This window comes from Phyllostomus discolor, chromosome 7, assembly GCF_004126475.2.
Source record: "Phyllostomus discolor isolate MPI-MPIP mPhyDis1 chromosome 7, mPhyDis1.pri.v3, whole genome shotgun sequence".
Lineage (NCBI taxonomy): Eukaryota > Metazoa > Chordata > Mammalia > Chiroptera > Phyllostomidae > Phyllostomus > Phyllostomus discolor.
In genome coordinates this window covers 74,958,863-74,984,293 of record NC_040909.2, presented here as the reverse complement: position 1 = coordinate 74,984,293, position 25,431 = coordinate 74,958,863, and the positions used below count along the sequence as shown (strand labels likewise).

The window sequence follows — 25,431 nt, the reverse complement described above, 5'->3', positions numbered from 1 at the left end:
AGCTGTGGGTAACAGGTGACTGGCAGCTTCATCATGACTACATGCCTGCTCATGCGTCACATGTGGTGCAGAGTGTTTTGGTGAAAAATCAAATCACCCAGGTGACTCAAGCCTGCTATAGCTCAGATTTACTGCCCTGAAACTCCTGGCTTTTCCCAAAACTAAAAGCACCTTTTGAAAAGAAAGAGATTTCAGACCACTGATGAGATTCAGGAAAATATAACACGGAAGCTGATGGTGACTGGGAAAACTATGTGAATTCACAAGGTGCCAACATTGAAGGGGACTAAGGCACCATTGTCCAGTATACAGTGTCTCTTGTATCTTGTATCTTCTTCAATAAGTACCTCTAGTTTTCATATTACAATGCTGGATACCTTCTGGACCAATCTGTGCAAGTACAGGAAGTGCAGAGAGTCCCAAACAAGATGAACCAAAGAGGCCCACACCAAAACACATCATAATTTAAATGCCAAAGGTTAAAGATAAAAAGAGAATCTTAAACACAGCAAGAGGAAGGCAATTAGTTACCTATGAGGGAGCTCCCATAAAACTGCAGCTGTTTTCCCAAAAGAAACTTTGCAGGCTGGAAGGGATTAGCAAGAAATATTCAAAGTCATGAAAAGCAGGTACCTACAGCCAAGATTAAGATTTCTCTACCTAACAAATATATCATTTAGAATTCAAGGGGAAGATAAATAGCTTCCAAGACAAGAAAAAACTAAGGGAGTCCATTATCACCAAACCAGAATTACAAGAAATGTTAAAGCGTTGTTTTTAAGAAGGAGACAATTAAAAAATACAGACAATCAAATGGCAAGAAGTACATATCTATCAAGAATTGAAGATAAAAAGCAAAATAAAGAAACAAGCAGAACAGAAACAGAATTGTAGTTACAATGAACGTTTTGATGGTTGCCTGATGGAAGGGGGTCAGGAGGATGGGTAAAAAAGGTGAAGGAATAAGAAATACAAATTGGGAGTTTTACTACCATAGTTTAAAATAAAAAGTGAGGATCCAAGATGGTGGAGATAAGTGACAGCTACACTAATCTCTTTCCAGGATGAATCTGTAATTACAACTAAATTGTAGAGGAATCATTGAGAATAACCAACTAAACACTAGCTGGAGAGAAGCCTTATAACCAAGGACAGACAGAAGAAACCACTTCACCAAAATGTGACTGGTAGGGAGTGTAAAGGAGGTGTGAGAGGGCTTGCTGGGCTCCCATAGGTGGCAGCTGAAGACCTGGATAAATATTTCAGTGGCTGGGGGGGGGGGTTCCCACTGAGAAGTGTGGGGTCTAAACCCCAAGCTGGGCCCCCCAGCCTATAGCATCAGAGCCAGCTAGGAACCCACATAACATCCAGCAGTGAAAAGCAGCAGGGTTTCTGTCTGCCAGGACGAGATGGCTGGAGATACAGAGAGCCTCATAAAGGGCCAACACACAAAATTTCATTTGCAGCCACTTACCCTGAGCTCCAGCAGCTGGAAGGCAGAGTGAACTAGAGACGCTTGGGGAGCGTCTAGAGACACTCTTGAATTAGAGAGTCTGGGGCTGGTGGCTCTGGGGAGGGAACTGAAGGAACAACTGCCAGGATCCCTGTGCTGAGTCATTCCCCATACTGCAGAAGCCATCTTTCTCAGGCAGAGCAATACCCTCCAAGTGGTATCAGTCTGAGAGGAAGCAATAGCCCTGCCTGCAGGAATATTCTGGCTCACTCTTGTGCTTAAGCTGAGCTGCTGATTATAGCTGAAGGCCATATCACTGATCAATTTAACAACTAAGGAGGAAAACATAAAGAAGCAGCCAAATGGGAAGACAAAGAAACAAACTCCAAATGAAAGAACAAGAGAATTCTCCAGATGAAGACCTAGATGAAATGGAGGAAAGCAATTTATCAGATAGAGAGTTTAGAATAATGATTATAAGGATACTCGACAGCATGAAAAATTACATAGAAACCATGAAAAAGGACCTGTCAGTAATAAAGAATACAGCATCTGAAATAAATAACGCAGTGGAAGGAATAAACAGTAGATTAGATGAAGTGGAGGATTGAATCATCAATTTGTAAGACAAGGTAGAAAGAAACACTCGGGCAGAGCAGCAAAGAGAAAAAAGAATTAAAAAAAATGATGAGAGCTCAAGAAACATTTTGGACAACATGAAGCCTAACAGCATCCACCTCATGAGAGTACCAGATGAAGAAGAGTGTAAGGAAGGGATCGAGAACCTACTTGAAGAAATACTGACTGAATACTTCCCCAATCTAGTGAAGAAAAAAGACACACATGTCCAGCAAGCTCAGAGAGTCCCAAACAAGTTGGACCGAAAGAGGTTTACACCAATACACATCATATTAAAATGACAAGGTTTAAAGACAGGGAGAGAATCCTAAAAGCTACAAGACAAAATAAAGTAGTTACCTATGAGGGAGCTCCAATTAGACTGGCATCTGATTACTTAGCAGAAATATTTCAGGCCAGAAGGGAGTGGCATGAAGTATTGAAGGTGAAGAAGAGCAAGGACCTAAAACCAAGGCTACTTTACCCAGCAAGGCTAGCATTTAAAATTGAAGGAGATATAAGGAGCTTCCCAAACAAGAAAAAACTAAAGCAGTTTGTTAACAAGAAACCAGTACTACAATAAATGTTAAAGGGCTTGCTTTAAGAAGAAGTAAGAGGAGGAGGCAAAGTGGGAGAGTGGGAAGGAAATTCAGGGGAGAGGATGAAAGGAGGGCAGAGTGGGTGGGGGAGTGTGGGGGAGGAGGAGGAGAGAAAAGAAGAAAACAATGTAACAATAAAATGGCACTACATACATATCTATCAATAACCATCTTAAATGTAAGTGGCTTAAATGCTCCTACCAAAAGACATAAGGTAGTTGAGTGCATAAGTAAACAAGACCTGTATATATACTGGCTCCAAGAGGCCCATCTCAAATTGAAAGATATACATAGACTAAAAGTAAAGGGGTGGAAAAGATATTGCATGCAAACAAAGGGGGGACAGCTGGGGTAACAGTACTTATACCTAGAAAATTAGACTTTAAAATCAAGGCTATAGTAAACTACAAGGAAAATACTATATAGTGATAAAGGGAACAATTCAACAAAAGGATAAAACTCGAGTAAACATTTATGCACACAACATAACACCTCATATGTGGAGCAAATCTTCATGGACATAAAGGGAATGACCCACAGAAATAGTCATCATTTTGATTTTAGCATTCCATTGACTTCAACAGATAGATCTTCCAGACAGAAAACCAGTAAGGAGACAGTGGCCTTAAATGACGTAATAGATCTAAATGGATTTCATTGATATCTTCAGAGCATTTCACCCAAAGCAGCAGAATATACATACTCTTCAAGTGTACATGAAATGTGTTGTGGATTACACCACATGTTTGGACACAAAACAAGTCTCAATAAATTTAAAAAGATTGACATCATGTCAAGCATCTTCTCAGACCAGGATGGTATGAAACTAGAAATCAATCACAAGAACGCTGAAAAACAAGCAAAGACATGAAAGCTAAATAACATGTTATTAAACAATGAATGTGTCAACAATGAGATCAAGGAGGAAATCAAAAGATACCTTGAAACAAATGAAAGTGAGAAGACAACAATCCAAAATCTCTGGAACACTCGAAAAGCAGTCCTAAGAGAGAAATTCATAGCATTAAAGGCCTAATTAAAAAAAAAAAAAGCTAAAGTAAACAACCAAATTTCACAGTTAAAGGAATTTGAAAAAGAACAACAAAGCAAACCCAAAGTGAGTAAAAGGAGGGATATAAAAGGATCAGAGCAGAAATGATCAAAACAGAGTCTAAAAAATGATAGAAGAGAGCAATCCAAGAGCTGGTTCTTTGAAAAGATAAACAAGATTGACAGACCTTTAACCATACTCATCAAGAAAAAAAGAGAAAGTACCTAAGTAAATAAAATCAGAAATGAAAGAGGAGAAATAACAGTTGACACCAAAAAATGCAAATGATTGTAAGAAAAACATTATGAACAATTATTATATGCTGACAAAAAAAAAAAAAAAGAGGACACAGACCCCCTCCCTCCCCCTGCAAAAAAAAAGACATCTGGTCTAGGGCTCTTGATTGTTAGGAGTTTTTTTTTTAGTATATTTTATTGATTATGCTATTACAGTTGTCCCATTTCCCCCTTCACTCCCCTCCACACTGTACACCCTCTCCCACCCACACCCCCCCTTTAGTTCATGTCTGTGTGTCATAAGTTCTTTAGCTTCCACATTTCTCATACTATTCTTACCCTCCCCCTATCTATTTTCAACCTACAATCTATGCTACTTATTCTCTGTACCTTTCACCCCTCTCTCCTCCTCCTACTCCCCTGTTGCTAACCCCCCATGTGATCTCCATTTCTGTGGTTCTGCTCCTGTTCTATTTGTTTGCTTAGTTTGCTTTTGTTTTAGGTATGGTTGTTACTAACTGTGAGTTTGATGTCTTTTTATTTATTTATTTATTTATTTATTTACTTACTTACTTACTTTTAGAGAGGGAAGGGAGGGAGAAAGAGAGAGAAACATCAATGTGCAGTTGCTGGGGGTCATGGCCTGCAACCCAGACATGTGCCCTGACTAGGAATCAAACCTGGGACATTTGGTTCCCAGCCCGCGCTCAATCCACTGAGCTATGCCAGCCAGGGCAAATGTACTTTTTAAAAAAGATTATATTTATTTATTTTTAGAGAGGGAAGGGAGGGAGATAGAGAGACAGAGAGAGAGAGAGAGAGAGAGAGAGAGAGAGAGAGAGAGAAAGAGAGAGAGAGAGAGAAACATCAATGTGCGGTAGCTGGGGGTTATGGCCTGCAACCCAGGCATGTACCCTGGCTGGGAATTGAACCTGGGACACTTTGGTTCCCAGCCCACGCTCAATCCACTGAGCTATGCCGGCCAGGGCTTGATGTCTTTTTTTACTGTTCATATTTTTTATCTTCTTTTTCTTAGATAAGTCTCTTTAACATTTCATATAATAAGGGCTTGGTGGTGATGAACTCCTTTAACTTGACTTTATCTGAGAAGCACTTTATCTGCCCTTCCAATCTCAATGAAAGCTTTGCTGGATAGAGCAATCTGGGATATAGGTCTTTGTCTTTCATGGCTTGGAATACTTCTTTCCAGCCCCTTCTTGCCTGTAAGGTCTCTTTTGAGAAATCAGCTGACAGTCTGATGGGAACTCCTTTGTAGGTTACTGTCCCCTTATCTCTTGCTGCTTCTGGGATTCTCTCCTTCATTTTTACCTTGGCTAATGTAATTATGATGTGCCTTGGTGTGTTCCTCCTTGGGTCCAACCTCTTTGGGACTCTGAGCTTCCTGGACTTCCTGGAGGTCTATTTCCCTTGCCATATTGGGGAAGTCTCCTTTATTATTTGTTCAAATAACTTTTCCACTTGTTGTGTTTCCTCTTCCCCTTCTGGTACCCCTATAATTCAGATATTGGAACGTTTAAAGGTGTCCTGGGGGTCTCTAAGCTTCTCATTTTTTTGAATTCTTGTTTCTTCATTCTTTTTTGTTTGGTTGTTCCTTTCCTCCTTCTGGTCCCGTCCATTGATTTGAAACCCAGTTTTCTTTTCATCACTGTTGGTTCCCTGTACATATTTCTTCATTTCACTTATTATAATCTGCATTTGTTCATCTAATTTATGACCAAAGTGCACCAATTCTGTGAGCATCCTGATCACCAGGTGCTTTGAACTGTGCATCTGATAGGTTGGCTATTTCTCGGTCGCTTAAAAAAAATTGGCTCTGGGGCTTTTAACTCTGTTTAAACCATCTTTTTAACTTTATTTTATTTTTTTCCTTTGGTCTGGTCGCGCCTGTTACATATGAGAGGCAGAGCCTTAGGTGTTCACCAGGGCAGGGCACCTCAGTCTCTGGGTTGTGACATTGTATGTGGGGGTGGGTTCTGAGAGGGAACAATGGCGTCCGCTCCACTCTCACCAGGACTCCAGTTTCCCTTGCTGCTTCCCACAAGCAAATTGGTCCCCTCTGGTGCTGGCTCCCAGGTGGGTGGGCTTGTGAACTGTCTTGGACTCTGTGGGTTTCTCCAAGGAGCCTCCTGTGAGGCTGAGAGAATCTCCCGTCCTCAACTTCCACAGGTGTTTTTAATCAGTGCCTGCAGGCTTTGTTTCCCAGCTCTGGGTCCCTGGGTTGCATGGTCTGTGTCAAGCTGCCCATTTTCGCTTAGTTCTGCACGCGAATGTGCGGCTTTGGACAGCCAGCTGCCTTGCGTGCCTCACTGGGTCTGCTCGTTGCTTCCTGAGCCCAGGGTCTGCCACCAGTCCACCAGCTGCAGCCTGTGCCCTGCGCTTCTAGGGTCCAAGAACCACGGTCTGCACCCTGTGCGCTCGTGCTTGTGCATCTGCCAGCCACCGATTTTTCCTGCTGGGACCCCTTGAACCCTCTCCGTGGCCTCTGATTCCACCCCTCCTTACCAGACTGGATGTATGGTATTCAGACTTCTGTTCAGTTCATTTCTCTCTGTTCTGGTTGTTTTTTGTTTGTAAATTCTTGTTGTCCTTAGTTTTGGTTGCGTGAGGAGGTACAGTGTGACCACCTATGCCTCCATCTTGGATCCCCCCTCCACCAGACCAGATGTCTTCACAGGTGAATTTTACCAAACATTAGGAGAAGAACTAAAATCTCTCCTCAAACTATTTCCTAAAATTCAAGAGGAGCGAAGCCTCCCAAACTCATTTTAGGAGTCTTCCTATTTCCAAACCCAGATAAAGACACTACAAAGAAAGAAAATTATAGGCCGATACCCCTCATGAACATAGACACTAAAATCCTCAATGAAATATTAGCAAACCAAATACAGCAGTGCATCAAAATCATCATATACTATGATGAACGGGGATTTATTTTGGGAATGCAAGGTTGGTACAACATTTGCAAATCAATAAATGTGATTTACCACATAAACAAAATGAAGGATAAAACCCACATGATCATACCAATAAATGTAGAAAAAGTACTGGATAAAATCCAGCACATATTCAGATATAAACTCTCATCAAAGTGGGAATAGTGAGAACATACTTAAACCTAATGAAGGTCATATATGACAGTCCCACTTCCAGCATCATACTCAACATGAGAAAACTACAGGCTTTTTCCTGGAGATCAGGAATAAGGTAGGGATGTCAGCTTTTACCTTTCTTATTCAACATAGTATTGGAAGTCCTAGCCACAGCAGTCAGACAGGAAAAAGAAATAAAAGGCATCCAAATTAAAAAAGAGGAAGTAAAACTATCATTATTTGCAGATGACATGATACTGTGCAAAGAGAACCCCAAAGATCCACCAAGAAACTACTAGAACTGATAAATGAATTCAGCAAAATAGCAAGGTACAAAATTAATATCCTGAAATCAGTTACATTTTTATAAGCCCAAAACAAACTAACAGAAATGAACTGAAGAAAACAATCCCATTCACAATTGCTTCAAAAAGAATAAAATACCTAGGAATAAACCTAACCAGCAACATAAAAGACCTCTACTTAGGAAATAATAACACACTGAAGAAAGAAATTGAGGAAGATACAAATAAGTGGAAGCCCATACCATGTTCCTGGATTGGGAGAATTAACATCATTAAAATATGCATACTACCCTAAACAATCTGTAGATTCAACACAATTCCTATCAAGATCCCAATGATTTTTTTTTCACAGATTTAGAACAAATATTTCCAAAATGTATATAGAACTAAAAAAGTCCCACTGCATAGCAACAGTGATCCTGAGAAAGAAGAACAAAGTTGGAAGAGTTACTCTACCTAATATCAAACTATATTACAAGACCATAGCCATCTAAACAGCCTTATTCTGGCATAAAAACAGACTCATAAATGAATGGAACGTAATACAGAGCCCAGAAATAAATTTACAACTTTATAGTCAATTAATATTTGACACAGGAAGCAAGTACATACAGTGGGCTAAAGATAGTTTATTAAATCATTGGGTTTTTGAAAATTGGAGAGATACATGCAGGAAAATGAAACTAGATCACCTTCTTATACCACACACAAGAATAAATTGAAAATGGATGAAAGACTTAAATGTTAGAACTGAAACCATAAAAATCTTTGAAGAAAACAGGCACCAAAGTCTCAGACATTGCTCATAGCATTTTTAAATAAGTTTTTTAAATATTTTATTTATTTTTAGAGAAGGTATGGGAGGAAGAAAGGGAGAGAAACATCAATGTATGGTTGTCCCTTGCTCAACCCCACTGGGGACCTGGCCCTCAACCCAGGCATGTGCCCTAGACTGGGAATCAAACCAGCAAACATTTGGTTCACAGGATGGTATTCAATCCACTGAGCCTTGCCAGCCAGGACCGGTTTTTTATTGGATATATCTCCTCAGGCAAGGGAAACAAAAGATTAAATGAACAAATGGGACTATATCAAACTAAAAAGGTTTTTTTTAAGATTTTATTAATTTTAGAGGATAAAGGAGAGAGAAAGAAGAGAGAAACATTGATGTGTCAGTGATACATCAGTTGGCTGCCTCTCACATGCCCCCAACCAGGGACCTGGCCCACTGCAGGCATGCAATCTGACTGGGAATCGAACTAGGAACCCTTTGGTTCTCAGGCTGGCACTCAGTCCACTGAGCCACACCAACCAGGACCAAACAAAAGTATTTGCACAACCAAGGAAATCATCAAGTAAATAAATGACAACCTATAGAATGGGAGAACTTACTCACTGATACATCTGACAAGGTGTTAATATCCAAAATTTATAAAATACTTTCAAAACTCAACACCAAAAAAACAAACAAACAACCCAATTAAAATATGGGCAAGGAACCTGAACAGACACTTCTCCAAAGAGGACATATAGATAGATGGCCAATAGACATATGAAAGATGCTCAATGTCACTAACCATCAGAGAAATATAAATCAAAACATGAGATATCATCTCACACCTGCCAGAATGGCTATCATCAATAAATCAACAAACAAGTGCTGGTGAAGATGTGGAGAAAGGGTAACCCTTTTGCATTATTGGTTGGATGCAGATTGATACAGCCACTGTAGATAGCAGGATGGAGTTATCTCAAAAAATTAAAAATGGATCTGCTTTTTGACCCAGCGACCCCACTTCTGGGAATGTATCTGAAGGAACCCAAAACACTAATTCAAGATAACATAAGCACCCCTATATTCATTGCAGCATTATTTCTAATTGTCAAGACATGGAAACAGTACATGAGTGGGTAAAACAACTATGGGATCCCTGGCTGGTGTGGCTCAGTGGACTGAGTGCCATCCTGCAAACCAGAGGGTCGCTGGTTTGATTCCCAGTAAGGGCACATGCCTGGGTTGAGGGCCAGGTCACCAGTGGGTGTTGCACAAGAGGCAACCACCCACTGATGTTACTCTCTCTTTTTGTCCTTCCCTTCCCCTCTGTATTAAAAAAGCAAAACAACACAACTGTGGGACATTTACAGAATGGAATGGTTACTCAGTTTTAAAAAAGGAAAATACTGTTTGTAATAGTATGGATGGACCTGGAGAAAATTACTCTAAGTGAAATAAGCCAGTTAGAGAAAGACAAATGCCATATAATTTCACTCATATGTGGAATCTAATGAACAAACTGAACTAACAAGGAAAATGGGACAGACTCATAGATGGAGAACAGGATGACAGCTAGTTGGGGGGTGGTGGCAGAGGGATGGAGCAAAGAGCAAAAAGGACTCATGGACGACATGGATAACATTTTGGTGATTGCTGGGGGAATGGGGGTATAAGAGGACTGAATGGTAATGGGAAAAATACAGTAAAGATCAATTTCTTTTTAAAAGTACAAATTGATAGTTACAGAATAGTCATGGGGATGTAAATAGAGCATAGGGAATAGAGTACCAAAAGAACACATGTGTATGACCCATGGTCATACACAACAGTGTGGTGATTGACTGAGGGAGTGGGGGGCATGGCTGGGTGGAGGAGGGCAAAGGGGAAAAGCTGGGACAACTGTAATAGCATAAACAATGAAATATAATTAAAAATACATTGGGAAACATGATGGTGATAAGAACTAAAATCACTGCAGGCATACTTAGTATATGTCAGCTACTGTGCCGGGAACATCACATATTTTTCATTTTATATTTATAATAACCAGCAGGACTATTCTTGTTTTAGAGGAAACTAGGTTTTTGAGCAGTTAGACAACTTTTCCAAAGTTATACCACTAATAAGTGCAGAGCTGAGATTTAGACCATGGTTCCAGAGTCTATATAATCTCCTTCCATGATTGCTTTCTCTTGCCTCATTCCCATTCCAATAATTATCTCTTCTGTGCTTTAGCTGATAAGAAAGAAGGAAAGTTACATTTACCGATGCCACACCGAGCACTTTCTTAGTTTTTGCTCCTTTAATCCCCCGCACTTAAAAAAGCACTGATACATATATATACTTCTGTTGCTAGAATAGAATATTACTTGGCCATATAAAAACAATGAAATAGCTCTGGCTGGTGTAGCTCAGTGGATTCAGCGTGGGCTGCAAAACAAAGGGTCACCAGTTCCATTTCCAGTCAGGGCACATACCTTGGTTGCAGGCCAGATCCCCAGTGGGGGCCATGTGAGAGGCAGCCACACATTGATGTTTCTCTAACTTTTTTTCTCCCTCCCTTCCCCCTCTCTCTAAAGATAAATAAATACAATCTTAAAAAAAAACAATGAAATACTGTGTTTTATGACAGCATGTATGGACCCAGAGGGTGTTACAGTGAAATAAGTCAGACAGGAAAAGACAAATACCATATGATTTCACTTTATGTGGAATCTAAATAACAAACAAAACAAACAAACTCATAGATTCAGAGAACATTTTGATGGTTGCCAGAGAGGAGGCAGATTTTGGGATGGGTGAAAAAGGGGAAAGAATTAAGAGGTACAAATTGCCACTTACAAAAGTAGTCATAGGATGTAAATTACAGCACAGGGAATATAGTCAGTAATATTGTAATAACTATGTATTGTGTCAGATGGGTGCTATATTTATTAGGGTGATCACTTGTAAATTATATAAATGTGTAAATATTATGTTGTGCACCTAGAACTAATATAATATTGTATGTCAACTATACATACAAAAATTACTTTTAAAAAGCAACATGTAGTCTTGAATTAGAAGGTTAATATTAGGCCCTGGCTAGTGTGGCTCAGTGGATTGAGCACCAGCCTGCAAACCAAAGGGTGGCAGGTTCAATTCCCAGTCAGGGCACATGCCTCGGTTGCAGGCCAGATCCCCAGTTAGAGGCACATGAGAGGCAACCACACATTGATGTTTCTCTCCTCTTTCTCACTCCCTTCCCCTCTCTCTATAAGTAAATAAACAAACAAACAAAAAAAAAATAAAAAGAAGGTTAATGTCAGGAACACAAGGGAATTGTATCTCTCATTCTCTGGAAGTGGTGATTTATCAATAGTTTTGAAAGATAATATGATTTGTGAATTGTTACTATATGATCCAAATTCATTAGAACAAGCAGTGTGAAATGTGCTTTGAAACATCTCTGAGACCAAGGGTAGCAAAGGAAGGTGTTTCTTTTATGTATCTACATCCTGACCAACTGGTAGCATAGCTCAAGCTCACTACCACAGAAAGCTTTTGATACCACAACCTATATTTGACCTGGCTTGAACTATGACACACTTGAGGATGAAGGTACAAAGTCTAGACTGGACATGGTTACTGATTGTGGTTAATCAAAGATGGTTGCCAGGAGTTCAGTTTGGACAACTGAGCAGATAGGTGGTGGCATCATAATGAGGGGTAACCAAAACAGGAGACATGACAATTTGGGAAAGAAGATGTGCTATCACTTTTTTTTTACATGTTGATGAATTAGCATTATCTGTGAAAAGTAGAGCATGAATAGGCTACCCAATATCTGAATAGATGGACACAGCCTTCATGTTATCTGCTGTGTCTCAATTGCTGTGTCCCATACATTAGGGGTTTTGTGTCTCTTTTATGAGTTCATAAAATATTAAATTGCCTATTCCTAATTTGATCCCCCATTGCATATCCACATGTCATCTACCCTTGTCCTGCCACAGCTTTCCTACTATATACACATTTCACAGAAATCACTTTGTTGAATCTTTTTAAACTTCTGGTTTTAGGAATATTGAAACATACGTCATCCACCTGTCAGTGGAGACTGCAGTTGCCTTTGCAAATATGAGGAAGATGCTCGATGGACAGTGTGTCTTGTTTCATTACCACACCAATGGGAATCACCGAGTTGATAATGCTATTACATGTTTCTATTTCAGTTATGTTTAAATATAATAACAGTGTTCATTCATTTTATTTATAGCTCCAAAAGGAATTCTTCATTTGTCTCCTGATGTTTATCAAGAGATGGAAGCCAGCCGCCACAAAGTAATCTCTGGCACTACACTAGGCTATTTGTCACCCAAAGATATGAACCAACCCTCCAGCTCTTTCTTCAGTATATCTCCCACCTCGAATAGCTCAGCCACAATTGCCAGGGAACTCCTAATGAATGGAACATCTCCTACGGCAGAAGCCATAGGGTTAAAGGAAGTTCTCCTACTCCCCCTTGTCCTGCAGTACAACCTTCAAAACAGCTGGAATATTTAGCAAGGATTCAAGGCTTCCAGGTATGAATTAAAAGCAAATGAAACAATTTATTAGCTCCAAATCCTTCATCTGTATCCATCAGAAAGCTCATCCTTGCCTGCTAGTGTGAAGACCCCAAATGTCAATCATGCTGTAAATTGTTAGGGACACAAACGAGAGAGAAAAGAGAGCTGTATGCACATGCCTCATGATTTTATTTTCATTCTACCCAGTAATTCTTTTGCTGCCTGGCTGCCCTCCATTTTCTTCTTTCTCCTTTTTTTTAAAAAACATTTTTCATTCTCTATATTCCAGTTGGTCTGATTTGTACATCTGTCTCCTTACTCTGCCTTCCACAAACAAAAATTCTGCCTTATACATTTTGCAGTAGTTTTGAGCTCTAAGTTCTTCCTCCTTTTACAGTAAGGTTAAGTTTTTCTAACTATGCTTTTACTTTCATAGCAGTTTTGAATTTAACCTTCTGTTGCTAGTAATGATTCAGGCATACCATTAAGTTATAATATCCTAAAGGTCTGTTACCTTAGGGATTGATTAAAATGGTATTAGAACAATGCTTCCTAGTTGTTTGAGGCATACCAACATGTATTTGTTTTACTGGATCATGTTTTTGAACCTTCTGGGATAATAACACCTGCCTCAGATGGTACCAACAATTCTGTTTCACTGAGAGCAGTCTAACACTAACTATAGTCTACTTAATTGGTTGTGTATATGAATTTGGGGGTAGAAACTCTTCCTATTTATTTTTTGTTCTCTTTTGAAAAAAAAACCAACAGTCCTCTATGGATAGAATTTTGGAAATAATTGTTAACTCTAGGAAGAGGAAACACCTGTGTTCTGATGTCTTCATTGCCTTGAAAATCACATGCTGACCTGTAATCGCTAACTTGACTGGCGAGCTGTTGCGAACTTGAGTGTGCGAGTCTCGCTCCCTCAGATTCCACTGTTTTCATCCCCATCTACATCTTAGTCTTATTCCTTAAGGACCAAAAACTGTAATTTTCTTTAGAAATGCCTTGGAAGATGTGTATTATGTAGACTGATCATGTATTTATACACAATTTTACAAGTTTAGATACAAAATAAGAAAGAAGATCATGGTTTGGGGGGATTTTGCATGTTTTTTTCCCTCATAGAAGTGGATTCATTCAGATCTATTGCCAGGTAGTCATTAGTGTTTTTAAGTAGACTATTTATAAATGAAAGAAGCTGTTACTAATCCTTGGTTCTGTTATCTGAACTTTTAAATGCTTAAAGTGAAAATTTTAGAATTTGGTATTGTTTACTATAAGAATGGCAATAAATCACTGTTCAAAATAAAAAGACCTCAATTCATACAGTTAAAGTTCTAGGAAAAATTAAGTAATTTCTAGTTCTGTGTATTATCTGCATAGGATGAACTAGAAATAAATTGTCATGAAATGAAATCCACTGCTTACTTACAAATCTAGTCATTTAGAAATGCCTGAAAGTAACACTGCATTTTTTAAAAAACAAAGCACAAATTGCATTCAAGCTCTGGATTGTTTTTTTTGCTTGGAGATGTTATTATGGTAGATGCAGTTTTGCTACTTCAATTTTTTATTGTATTTTAACATACATTTACTTTAATTAAAATGTTATCTGTTTTCCCTGTTTTGGGGCTGACTGCTCAGACCCTTTTTTAAAAAGCTTACACAGAGATAATATTCATTATTAAGGACAAGTTAAACATATCCAAATTTGTATACTGTGACTTTTACATACTCATGAATAGAAACAGGCTTCTTTGGTGAAATGAGCTTAGTGTTGATGTGAAACACTGTCTCTGATGGATCATAACCTACAGCTGAGCAATGAATGGAATCTGTGGGAAACAGCTTAGTGTCCTGTGAGGTGCAGCTGCACACATCTTCATTTCACAGTAGAAGGGTCTTTGTGGTTGAGTTTTAAAGCCCATTTCTTTAACTTTCTCAGGTATTTTACCTGGTAGAAGAACACATAGATTGTTGTCTATTTCTTAAATGTTTTAATTGGACTGTAGCTTAGAATTATAGGGCAAGTTGTTATGGATTACATGCTATTCTGTTATTTTTATTTCTGGAATTAAAACAATGAATTATTTTACTGTGCTTCTAGGTTAGTATTTTTATGTTATTGTACACTGAATAGATATTATTCTTGTCAAATATTGTATAAACCCTTCTTTGGCCTTCTTTGCCCATTGAAATTTGATGTGACAACTATATTGTATTGCAAAGTAAAATTATATTAGTGTACTTAAACTAAGTTGTTTTAATTTTTAATTTTTTTCATCATTCAGTCTTTAATTAAAATTTATAAATTACAAGAAACTCATTGCTCACCAGAGTGTAGGTATTAAGCTCACATTCTTTTGCTTAAATCTATAAAATAATTTAAATTATTATACAATTAAAGATATTATTAATAAAGCTGATTTCACAGAGCAGAATGTGAACTGAACACTTGCACATTCTTGGTAATTCTTTTATTTTTGTTTGGGCTCACCTAAAGTTTTTAATCACATTTTAGAAGTAAGCTTTGGACCTTTGTCATAAGTGAGTATTTGTCTCTTTGCAGCTTTACTGAGTGCATTTTAATTATTTAAAACTTGAATGTTTTTAATGATTGTTTTATTTTTAAAAGTTTTATGTTATTAGTTCTGTGAACCTCAGAGTTATGCTTCAGTCAGTATGCTTCTGTAACATTATGCATTTCATAAAAACTCATTTGAAATTATAGTCAGACCATAGTGTTTTAGGGCTTTTTGTTGTATAATTTGATACTCTTTAATTATAATGCCAAAATGTTTCAAATTCATTGTGAACTTTTTAAAGAAAATTATGATGGGAGAGATATTCTTGAAATGCTGTACATTTGAGCTGAAATAGAATACTTTTTGTTATGTTTTAATTTACATTATTCTAAGTTTTTATATCTTTAATATGACTTTCATACTAGTTACATTAGAAAATATCTTTGTATAATTAAACATAGGCAGTTTTTTTGTTTAAATGAGTCATTAGAAAATGATTAGATTGAACTTGGAAATGATTTACAGTTATTCCTCAGTATCTGTGGAGATTAGTTCCAGGACCCCGACAGACACCAAAACCCACAGATGCTCAAGTTCCTTATGTCAAATGGAGCGATATTTACTTATAACTTACACATGTCTTCCTGTCTACTTTAAATCATGTCAGATTACTTATAATGCATACACAATGTAAATGCTATGTAATTTTCATACCGTGTTGTTTAGGGAATAATGACAAGTCCAGTACAGGTGCCATCATAAGCCTGACTACACAGTACACATCAGCAACAACATGACCCTTTTTTTCAAATATTTATGATCCCTAGTTTGTTAAATCCACAGACATGGAACCCACAGATATGGATGGCTGACTGTATTTATTTATTTATTCATTCGTTCATTTAGGGCTGACAGTATTTTAATAAATTATTCCTTCTAGATGGATTTAATTTTAGTTTACAATTCTGAAAAAAAGCCAGACTTGTTTTTCTTACATAAAGAATGTAAAGAAGCACTTAGTTGGTGTCTCAGTTAAACCATAATTAGTGTTTTTACATATTTAAGGAATGTTTTATGGATGGACTTTTTATTATGGTGAGTTTTAGATGTTGGTACCATTTCCAGTAAAATGAGAATGTCAGTAGAAGACTTTGAAACATCTACTTAAAACCTCTCTTTTCAAAGATAATTCAAACAATACATTTCAACTGATATGTCTCCTTTTGTGAAGTTTAATATGATTATAGCAGGCTTATTTTATAGTTCCAGGCTCCAAACCCACAAGGGAATGCAAACTACATATCACATAACTGTACTCCATCAAAACCAGTGGAATTACATCAGATCAACTCATTTTGCTAAAATTTCCAACACTAAAGAAAAAGAAAAACATTACATTTGAATAAAGAAACCCTGATGCACATAAAAACATACTGTAATGAGTAACAGAAATACTAGTAAGAGTCAAGTAAGCCTGAGCCACACAGTCCATTATTACTGTACAAATTATGCAGGACTACTCCACCTGAATCACTACAGAACATAATCATGGAACTCAAAAGGACAAAGACACTCAACTTGAGCCTTGGTCCCAGCATGTACATAGTAAGACATTTAAGACATTTCAAAGAAAAAGTAATGTACAAACCCAGAAAGGTCCATTCCTACCACAGTGACTTTGATGTGGATCTGAAACCTACTACTGTGCTGCAGAAAAAAGATGTCTGTCCTTTCATGCCCTCCCAAAGTAGAAATATCAGCAACTTTTTCTATTTGTATCAGAAGAGATTTAAGCTTAACATAGTTGGAATTATTGAAAATGAGGTCTTTGAAGAAAAATAAATTATTTTGCATCTAAAGGTGAATTACATTTCCTTTGCTAGAAATGTTGGCAAGTGATGTGTTTCTGAGTAATATGAGATTAATTGTAGTGCCCATCAGGAGCTCTCATCTCAGGCTGGGGTTTATATACCCATGTTGAAAGGACTGTTTCCCTCTTTCCAGCTTCAGCTATGTTTCCGTTTTCTTTTTCATGAATGACAATGGTTTGAATTTCATGATTGTTCTCACCCCAGACAACTCTTGGGAAAGAGAATAGTATGTGGAATACTGCATGTAAAGGATTTGTGCACACTGAAAAGCACTTCTCTGACATTCCAGGGCCATGCATCATTTAGGGGATCTATGGGTAAACAAGGGAATGAAACTGACATTCATTGGCTGACTTATTATGTAACAGAGAGGAAAGTAGACACTACGTACATTATTTTGTGACCAAGCAGAAGTGCCTGGTACATTTTTGCTAACAAATCTTTATTTTAAATAAAACTATTGTACAGTGTTTAAAAGCTAATCCTTGTAAGTACAGCTAGTTTGTGGGGGTGGTCAGTGGTATTTTTAGATTTCATTAATACATTATGCCCCCAACTATACACACAACTGAGCCTGAGTTATTTAAATATTCTGGTTCTTGTAATCTGGTAGGAACTTTGGATTTTATTCTAAGATAAAATTTTATTATGTAAATATACATTTGAGAGACTACCCAAGCAAAACATCCTAGCAGTAATCAGTTTACTCATTTTCCTATATGAAAGTATTAATTAATTTTAAACCTTGACTGATTTTAGGTTCTGAAAATTTCTGCCATTTTAACATGATCACATCAAAAAGATTAGCTGTCAGAGATGAGTTATCATTGAAAATCTTTTGAAATGTTTATAAAAATATTTTTTAAAGTGAATGAAAGTCCAGAATCAAGTCCTAAAATGGAACATTTGAGAAAACAGGGACTACTGATGGAAAACCATATGAGGTTCACAGCTTGAAAACTACTTATTGAGAGGAAAATAGTAGATAGTACATTAAGAATAGGTTCAATAATTTCATTATGTATGTGAAGAATTACACAGATATGAAGGTAATCTGCTATGGGAGATCATCCTATTGAAAACTGGAATTGATTTAGCTGAAGAACAGAAAATGGAACATTTATTCACTCACTCTGGAAAAATACTTAATAAGTACCTATACCTACTGGTATAGGAGGAGTTATGGTCAAGTTGGACACAGATAAAAATCAATATGCAGATGACCACTACCACAAATTAGTCCTCTCTCCATGGATCAGTGTTTCATAAAAAGTAAAGATTCCTAGCAAGCTGCATGAAATAATGTACACAATGCCCACCTCCATATAATAGTGGCATACCGAGTGTAACCTGATAAGTGTCCACTTGAGGTATGGTTACACATGTCAAGAATCATAAATGGAGGAATTAGGGAAGCATTCATAGCAGAGGAAACATTTGAAATAAATTTTAAAGAGCACAGAGAATTTTAAGTGGATAACAAGAAAGGAAATTGCAGATAGAAGCAGCTAACCACTGAAGACAAAAGTGTGTGGTGTTTTCTGAGAAAGTGCTTGGAGTTCAAAGTAGAAGTAGCAGGCAGGGAGGCTGAAAATGTGTGTGTTGCTGGTAGTTTGAATTTTAGTAGTTAGGCAGATACCACTGACTTATTTTTGAAAAGGTAATGAAGTGGGTTTTGTATTTTAGAAAGATAATCCTGTAGGCAATGAGCAGGACAAGAAAGAAACTAGACTAGTCTAGTTCATCTTGTCTAGATGAACGAGACAAGAAAGAAACAGACTGGTGGTGGAAAGACTGATAAGAGTGGTTTTGCACAAATCAGAAGAGAAATAACAAAGACAATTCAGGAAGAGCTAGTCTGCATAGAGGAAGGGGGCTAAAGTACAATTGTCTAAGAATTGATTTAATTGAGAAAGGTAAATGATTTTTGTTTTAAAAACTGATTTTAGAGAGGAAGGGGGACAGAGAGGAAAAAAACATCATTTTGGGGCAAGATGGAGGAATAGGTGGACGCACCGTACCTCCTCACACAATCAAGAATAGAAAAACAATAATTTACAGGCATAATTTCACTCAGAACTGTCAGAGGATTTATCTGAATGGAAGTCGGACAGCCAAAAAAGTTGAAGTAGACCCATACATCCAGACTGGTAGGGGACGATGAGCTGGGTGGGCGCGGGGCTGGCGCGGGTCAGCGGCGGTGCGCGGAGGTCGGGGTGAAATTTGGCGCAAAATCGGCGCGACAGCCATCTGGGCGCAAGAACGCAGCGGTGATCCTGAGTACGCAGCTGCAGCTGGGGGAACCACTGGGGCAGCGATTGTGGACCAGGGCAGAGCTCAAGGCCCAGGATCCCAGGCAAGGAAGTGTCTGAGCCCAGGAGAACGGACGGCCGCCAGCGTTCCCTCCCGTCCCCGCTCCAGCCCCCGCCCCCCACATATAACGTCACAATCTAGCGACTGGGTGCCGAGCCCCGGTGAACACCTAAGGGCTCCCGCCCCCCACTGTACAAGAGCGACCAGACTGGAAAAGAAAAAAAAAAAAAATAATAATAGGAGATATAGGGAAAGACATAAGACATGTTTCCAGCAGAACAGATCAGTCCCCCAGGACTCATCCTTTTTGAGCGACCAAGAAATAGCCAATCTATCAGATGCGCAGTTCACAACACTGGTGATCAGAAAAAGCTCACGGAATTGGTTGACTTTGGGCGCAATTTAGCTGAAAAGGATGCAGTTACCATAAAAGAGATGCAGGAAGATATGCGGAGGAGAGCCAATAGTGAAAGGAAGGAATATGAGTCTCAAAACAATACAGTGGACCAGAAGGAAGATAGAATCAACCAAGCAGGAAAGCATGATGAAATAAGAATTCAAAAAATCGAGGAAAAGCTTAAGACCATCGAGGACACCTTTAAATGTTCCAACATCCGAATTATAGGGGGTACCAGAAGGGAAGTGGAAAAGTTATTTGAACAAATAATAAAGGAGAACTTCCCCAATCTGGCAAAGGGAACAGTCTTCCAAGAAATCCAAGAAGCTCAGAGAGCCCCAAAGAAGTTGGACCCAAGAAGAAACACACCAAGGCACATCATAATTACATTAGCCAAGGTAAAAACGAAGGAGAGAATCCTAGAAGCAGCAAGAGATAAGGGGACAGTCACCTACAAAGGAGTTCCCATCAGACTGTCAGCTGATTTCTCCAAAGAGACCTTACAGGCAAGAAGGGGCTGGAAAGAAATATTCCAAGTCATGAAAGACAAGGACCTACATCCCAGATTGCTCTATCCAGCAAAGCTCTCATTTAGAATGGAAGGGCAGATAAAGTGCTTTTCAGATAAGGTCCAAATTAAAGGAGTTCATCATCACCAAGCCCTTATTTTATGAAATCTAAAGGGACTTATCTAGAAAGAAAGATGAAAGAAAAGACATGTATATAAAAGGACAGCAAACTCACAATTATAACAACCACACCTAAAGCAAACCCAAAAGAAACTAAGTAAACACTAGAACAGGAACAGAACCACAGAAATGGAGGGCACATGGAGGGCTAGCAGTAGAGTGGGTGGGAGAGGAGAGAGGGGGAAAGGTATAGAGAATAAGTAGCATAGAATGTATGTTGAAAATAGATAGGGGGAGGGCAAGAATAGTATGGGAAATGTAGAAGCTAAAGAACTCACAAGTATGACACATGGACATGAACTAAAGGGGGGGAACGTGGGTGGGAGAGGGGGTACAGGGTGGAGGGGAGAGAAGGGGGAAATGGGACAACTGTAATAGCATAATCAATAAAATATATTAAAAAACAAACAAAAAAACATTTTGTTGTTACACTTATTTATGCACTTGTTGGTTGCTTCTCATATAATGCCTTGATGGGGTAATCAAACCTTCAACCTTGTTGTATCAGGACAATGCTCTAACCAACTGAGCTAATCTGGCCAGGGCCTAAATAATCTCTTTGTGACTTCTCTGAGGATACTTTTACTGGCCTAGTCAGGGTGGAAACTAGATTTAATATATTGAAGAGTAAATGAAAACTATGTGAGAGTAAAATGGACTATCTATCAAGAAGTTTGAGAGGAAGGAAAAAGGCACAAGACTGGCCAAGATGGAGGTGTAGGTGAAAATGCCTTGCTTCCTTGCACAACCAAAAGAAGGATAACAACCAATCTAAAAACAATAAAGTGACCAGAAATGCCAGAATATCAAACTGCATGGAACTCTAACAACCAAGGAGTTAAAGAAACATTCACCAGACTGGTTAGGAGGGGTGGAGGCTTTCAGCCAAGTGGAGAGGCAAGGCAAAGTGAGGTGGGGCTAGTTGAATGGGAAATTAAAGACTCAAAGCTAACTATAAATTACTGTGGGGGGGGCTGCCAAAGTGAGAAAACTTCCCAGTCTCACACAAGAGAATTCATTGGAAAGTTTGGGCTACAGCAGAGCAAGCAAGTGGCATTGTCCTCTCTCTGATCCCTCCCCCACAGACAGGGCCACAATGCAGTAAAGAGGGTTGCCCCGCTCTTGTGAAAACCTAAGACTCCACCCCTTACAACATAACAGGTGCACCAAGACAAAGAAATATGGCCCAAATGAAAGGACAGATCAAAACTCCAGAAAAAGAGCTAAGCAATGAGGAGATAGGCAACCTATCAGATACAGAGTTCAAAACACTGGTAATCAGGAATGCTCACAGAACTGATTGGGTTAGGTAGCAAAGTGAAGAAATGAAGGCTACTCAAAGTGAAATAAAGGAAAATGTACAGGGAACCAATAGTGAAGGGAAGGAAACCGAGACTCAAACCAACGATTTGGAACAAAAGGAAAAAAATAAGCATCCAACCAGAACAGAATGAAGAAATAAGAATTTGTAAAAATGAAGAGAGGCTTAGGAAACTCTGGGCAACTTTAAGCGCTCTAACAGCAGAATCATGGGGATGCCAGAAGGGAGAAGAACAAGGGCAAGAAGTTGAAAACTTATTTGAACAAACAATGAAGGAAAACTTCTCCAATCTGGTGAAAGAAATAGACCTTCCATGAAGTTCAGGTAGCCCAGAGAGTCCGAAAGAAATTGGACCCAAGGAGGAACAACACCAAGGCACATCATCATTAAGTTACCCAAGATTAAAGATAAAGAGAGAATCTTAAAAGCATCAAGAGGAAAGGAAAGAGTTACCTATAAAGGGGTGCCCACAAGAGTATCAGCTGATTTCTCAAAAGAAACCTTATGGGCAAGAAGGGGCTAGAAAATTATTCAAAGTCACGGAAGATAAGAAACCAACATCCAGATTACTCTATCCAGCAAAGCTATCATTTAGAATGGGAGGGGCAGATAAAGTGCTTCCCAGATAAGGTCAAGTTAAAGGAGTTCATTATCACCAAGCCCTTATTATATGAAATGTTCAAGGGACTTATCTAAGAAAATAGAAGATCAAAAACTGCACAGTAAAAATGACAACAAACTCAAAACTATCAACAACTGAACCTAAAAAACAAAAACTAAGCAAACAACTAGAACAGGAACAGAATCACAGAAATGGAGATCATATGGAGGGTTATCAGTGGGGAAGAGGAGGGAGAGTAAGGAGAAGAAAAGGTACAGGGAATAAGAAGCATAATTGGTAGGCATAAAATAGACAGGGGGAGTTTAAGAATAGTATAGCAAATACACAATCCAAAGAACTTATATGTACATCCCATGGACATAAAGTAAGGTCAGTGGGGATGCAGAAGGGTTGAGAGGTGCAGAGCAGAGGGGGGATAAAGAGGAGAAAACAACTGGGACAACTGTAATAGCATAATAAAATATACTTAAAAAAAGAATTTGAGAGGAAGGTTATGTGAATGATCTGTTTGAGGTGATGTTTTATTTTTAGTATGGATGGAATGAATAAACGGAGTAAGTTAGTAAGTTCCATTTTAGACATGTGAAATTTGAGTTGCCTGTAGGACTTACAAATGGAGTTTGTCCAATAGACAGTTGTAATGTGTCCAGTGATCAGCAAAAGAGGACAGGACACACAGAGTCATCGATATATAGATGTAATTGAAGCCATAGAAGTGGAAGATTGACTAGGAAAACTGAGCAAAGGCCTAGGATATATTACTTGGTATTCATCCTAATTAATGCTAACACATAAGGGATTCATTTATGCATTAATTCAATGAAATATATTTAGCACTTGCTATGGGCCAGGTGCTTGTTAGCACTGAGAATATAGCAAAAATTCAGTCAAAGATTCTGCCTTCGTGGAGCTAACATTAGAATGGGATGTGGAGTTGGGGGTGGGGGCCAGGTGAAAGGGCAGAAGGTCACATTTGAGCACAAATGATAAATTCAAATGGTATTCATATCCTAAGGTAACGGTTGGAAATGAATTGTTGAGATGAATTAAGGTTATTATGAGATGTCTGATCAATGACTAAGTGTCTTCAACTGTTGGGTCAAAAATAACTACACTTTTTAAAATATTTTAGGACTTCTGGTCAAAATGGCAGTGTAGGTAAACACAACTTGCCTCCTTGAACAACCATATCAAAATTAAAACTAAACTATAGAACAACTGTGAGTCAGAACCATCAGAAATTGAGCTGAATGGAAATCCTACAACTATGTAATTAAAGAAGAAACCACAATGAGACTGGTAGGAGGGGTGGAGATGTGGAATGGGCTGGCCCCATACCCAGGTGAAAATCGGGAGGGATATTTCAAGAGTGAGGGGTCCCAGCCCCGCACCAGGCTCCCAGTCCAGGGGTCCAGTGTCAGGAAGGTAATTCTATAAATACTGTCTGTAAAAACTAGTGGGGATTGAGACTGTGGAAGAGAGAAACTGCTGGAATCCCAGAAAGTTCCTCTTAAAGAGCCCATGAACAGACTTAACTTGAATTCAGCCCTCTGATCTCCAGTGCTGGGGAAACAGATTAAAAGGCATCAGAGATATACAGGAGGAACTGAATTATCTGGCAACAGGTGAGAGCTAGGGGGCAGTTTTCTCCCCGAGAGAAGTGCTAGCAGAGGACATTGTTTCTCTTCTGAGCCCCCTCCCTACAGAGCCAGTTGGCAGGTGCCATATATGAGACACCATCAATCTGGCTCACATTGTTTTGCCCCTACCCTGGTGATTCCTTGAGGCTCTGCCAAACCCAACTTTTGGCCACCTAAGCTGTTTCAGTGGGTTTTCCATAAGAAGGGTTTCTCTTGGCCCATGCTTCAGATTTTCCTAAATTATCTCAAACATGCAGTATCTGGCTTCAGCAAGCCTCCCCCTCCATACCTCTTTCTAAGGCCTGGAACTAGCAGCAGCTGGCCTTGTTTCGCAGCTTGGTTTTACCAGGGAATCTCCAAAGTCAGCAGAAGTAGCAGCCATCTGCAGATTGCTGTAGCTTATACTGTGTTGCCCTGGACAGAACACAAGCAGTGGCTAACCTTGGCCATACCAACAACAATCAAACCTCAACTATAAAAGGAGGGTGTACACAACCGACAATAGTGGGTGCACCTTGAGTACCCAGCTTGGGTAATAGGGATGTTGTGCTACTGGACCCTGTAGGACACCTACTATATTAGGCTACTCAAGCCTGGGAGATGTAGCAGCTCTACCTAATCCATAGAAACAAACACAGGGAGGCTGCCAAAATGAGGAGACAAAGAAACATGGCCCAAATGAAAGAACAGAACAAAAGTCCAGAAAAAGAACTAAACAAAATGGAGACAAGCAATCTATCAGATTCAGAGTTCAAAACTGTTGTAAGGATGCTCAGTGAACTTAGGGAAACCTCAGCAGCACAAAGAGGATCCAGTCAGAAATGAAGGATACACTAATTGAAATAAAGAACAATTTACAGGGAATCAACAGAGTGGATGAATCTGAGAATCAAACAGCCACTTAAAACATAAAGAAGAAAAAACAAAACAAAAAACACACAACCAGTCCGAACAGCAAGAAGAAAAAAGGAATTTTTAAAAAATGAGGCTAGTGTAAGGAGGTTCTGGGACAACTTCAAGTGTACCAACAATTATATCATGGGGGTACTCGAAGGATGAGAGACAGAGCAAGAAATTGGAAACCTTTTTGAAAAAATAATGATAGAAAAAATTCCCTAACTTGTTGAAGAAAATAGACATACAAATCACGAAGCACAGAGAGTTCCAAGCAAGATGAACCCAGAGAGGCCACACCAAAGCACATCATAATTAAAATGCCAAAGGTTAAATACAAAGAGACAATCATAAATGCAGCAAGAGGAAAGCAGCAATTACCTATAAGGGAGTTCCCATAAGACTGCAGTTGATTTCTCAAAAGAAACTGCAGGCTAGAAGGGATTGGCAAGAAAT

The 25,431-nt window shown here is 38.8% G+C and overlaps 1 protein-coding gene across 1 annotated transcript in view; it reads left to right on the top strand.

Annotated features, from left to right (window-relative positions):
- STAU2 (staufen double-stranded RNA binding protein 2) overlaps positions 1-25,431 on the top strand; it is a 343,590-nt gene that overhangs the window by 190,089 nt on the left and 128,070 nt on the right. Inside the window, 2 exon segments of the mRNA XM_028517965.2 lie at positions 12,406-12,624; positions 12,627-12,712. Of these exon segments, the coding sequence (XP_028373766.1) occupies positions 12,406-12,624; positions 12,627-12,712 (305 nt within the window).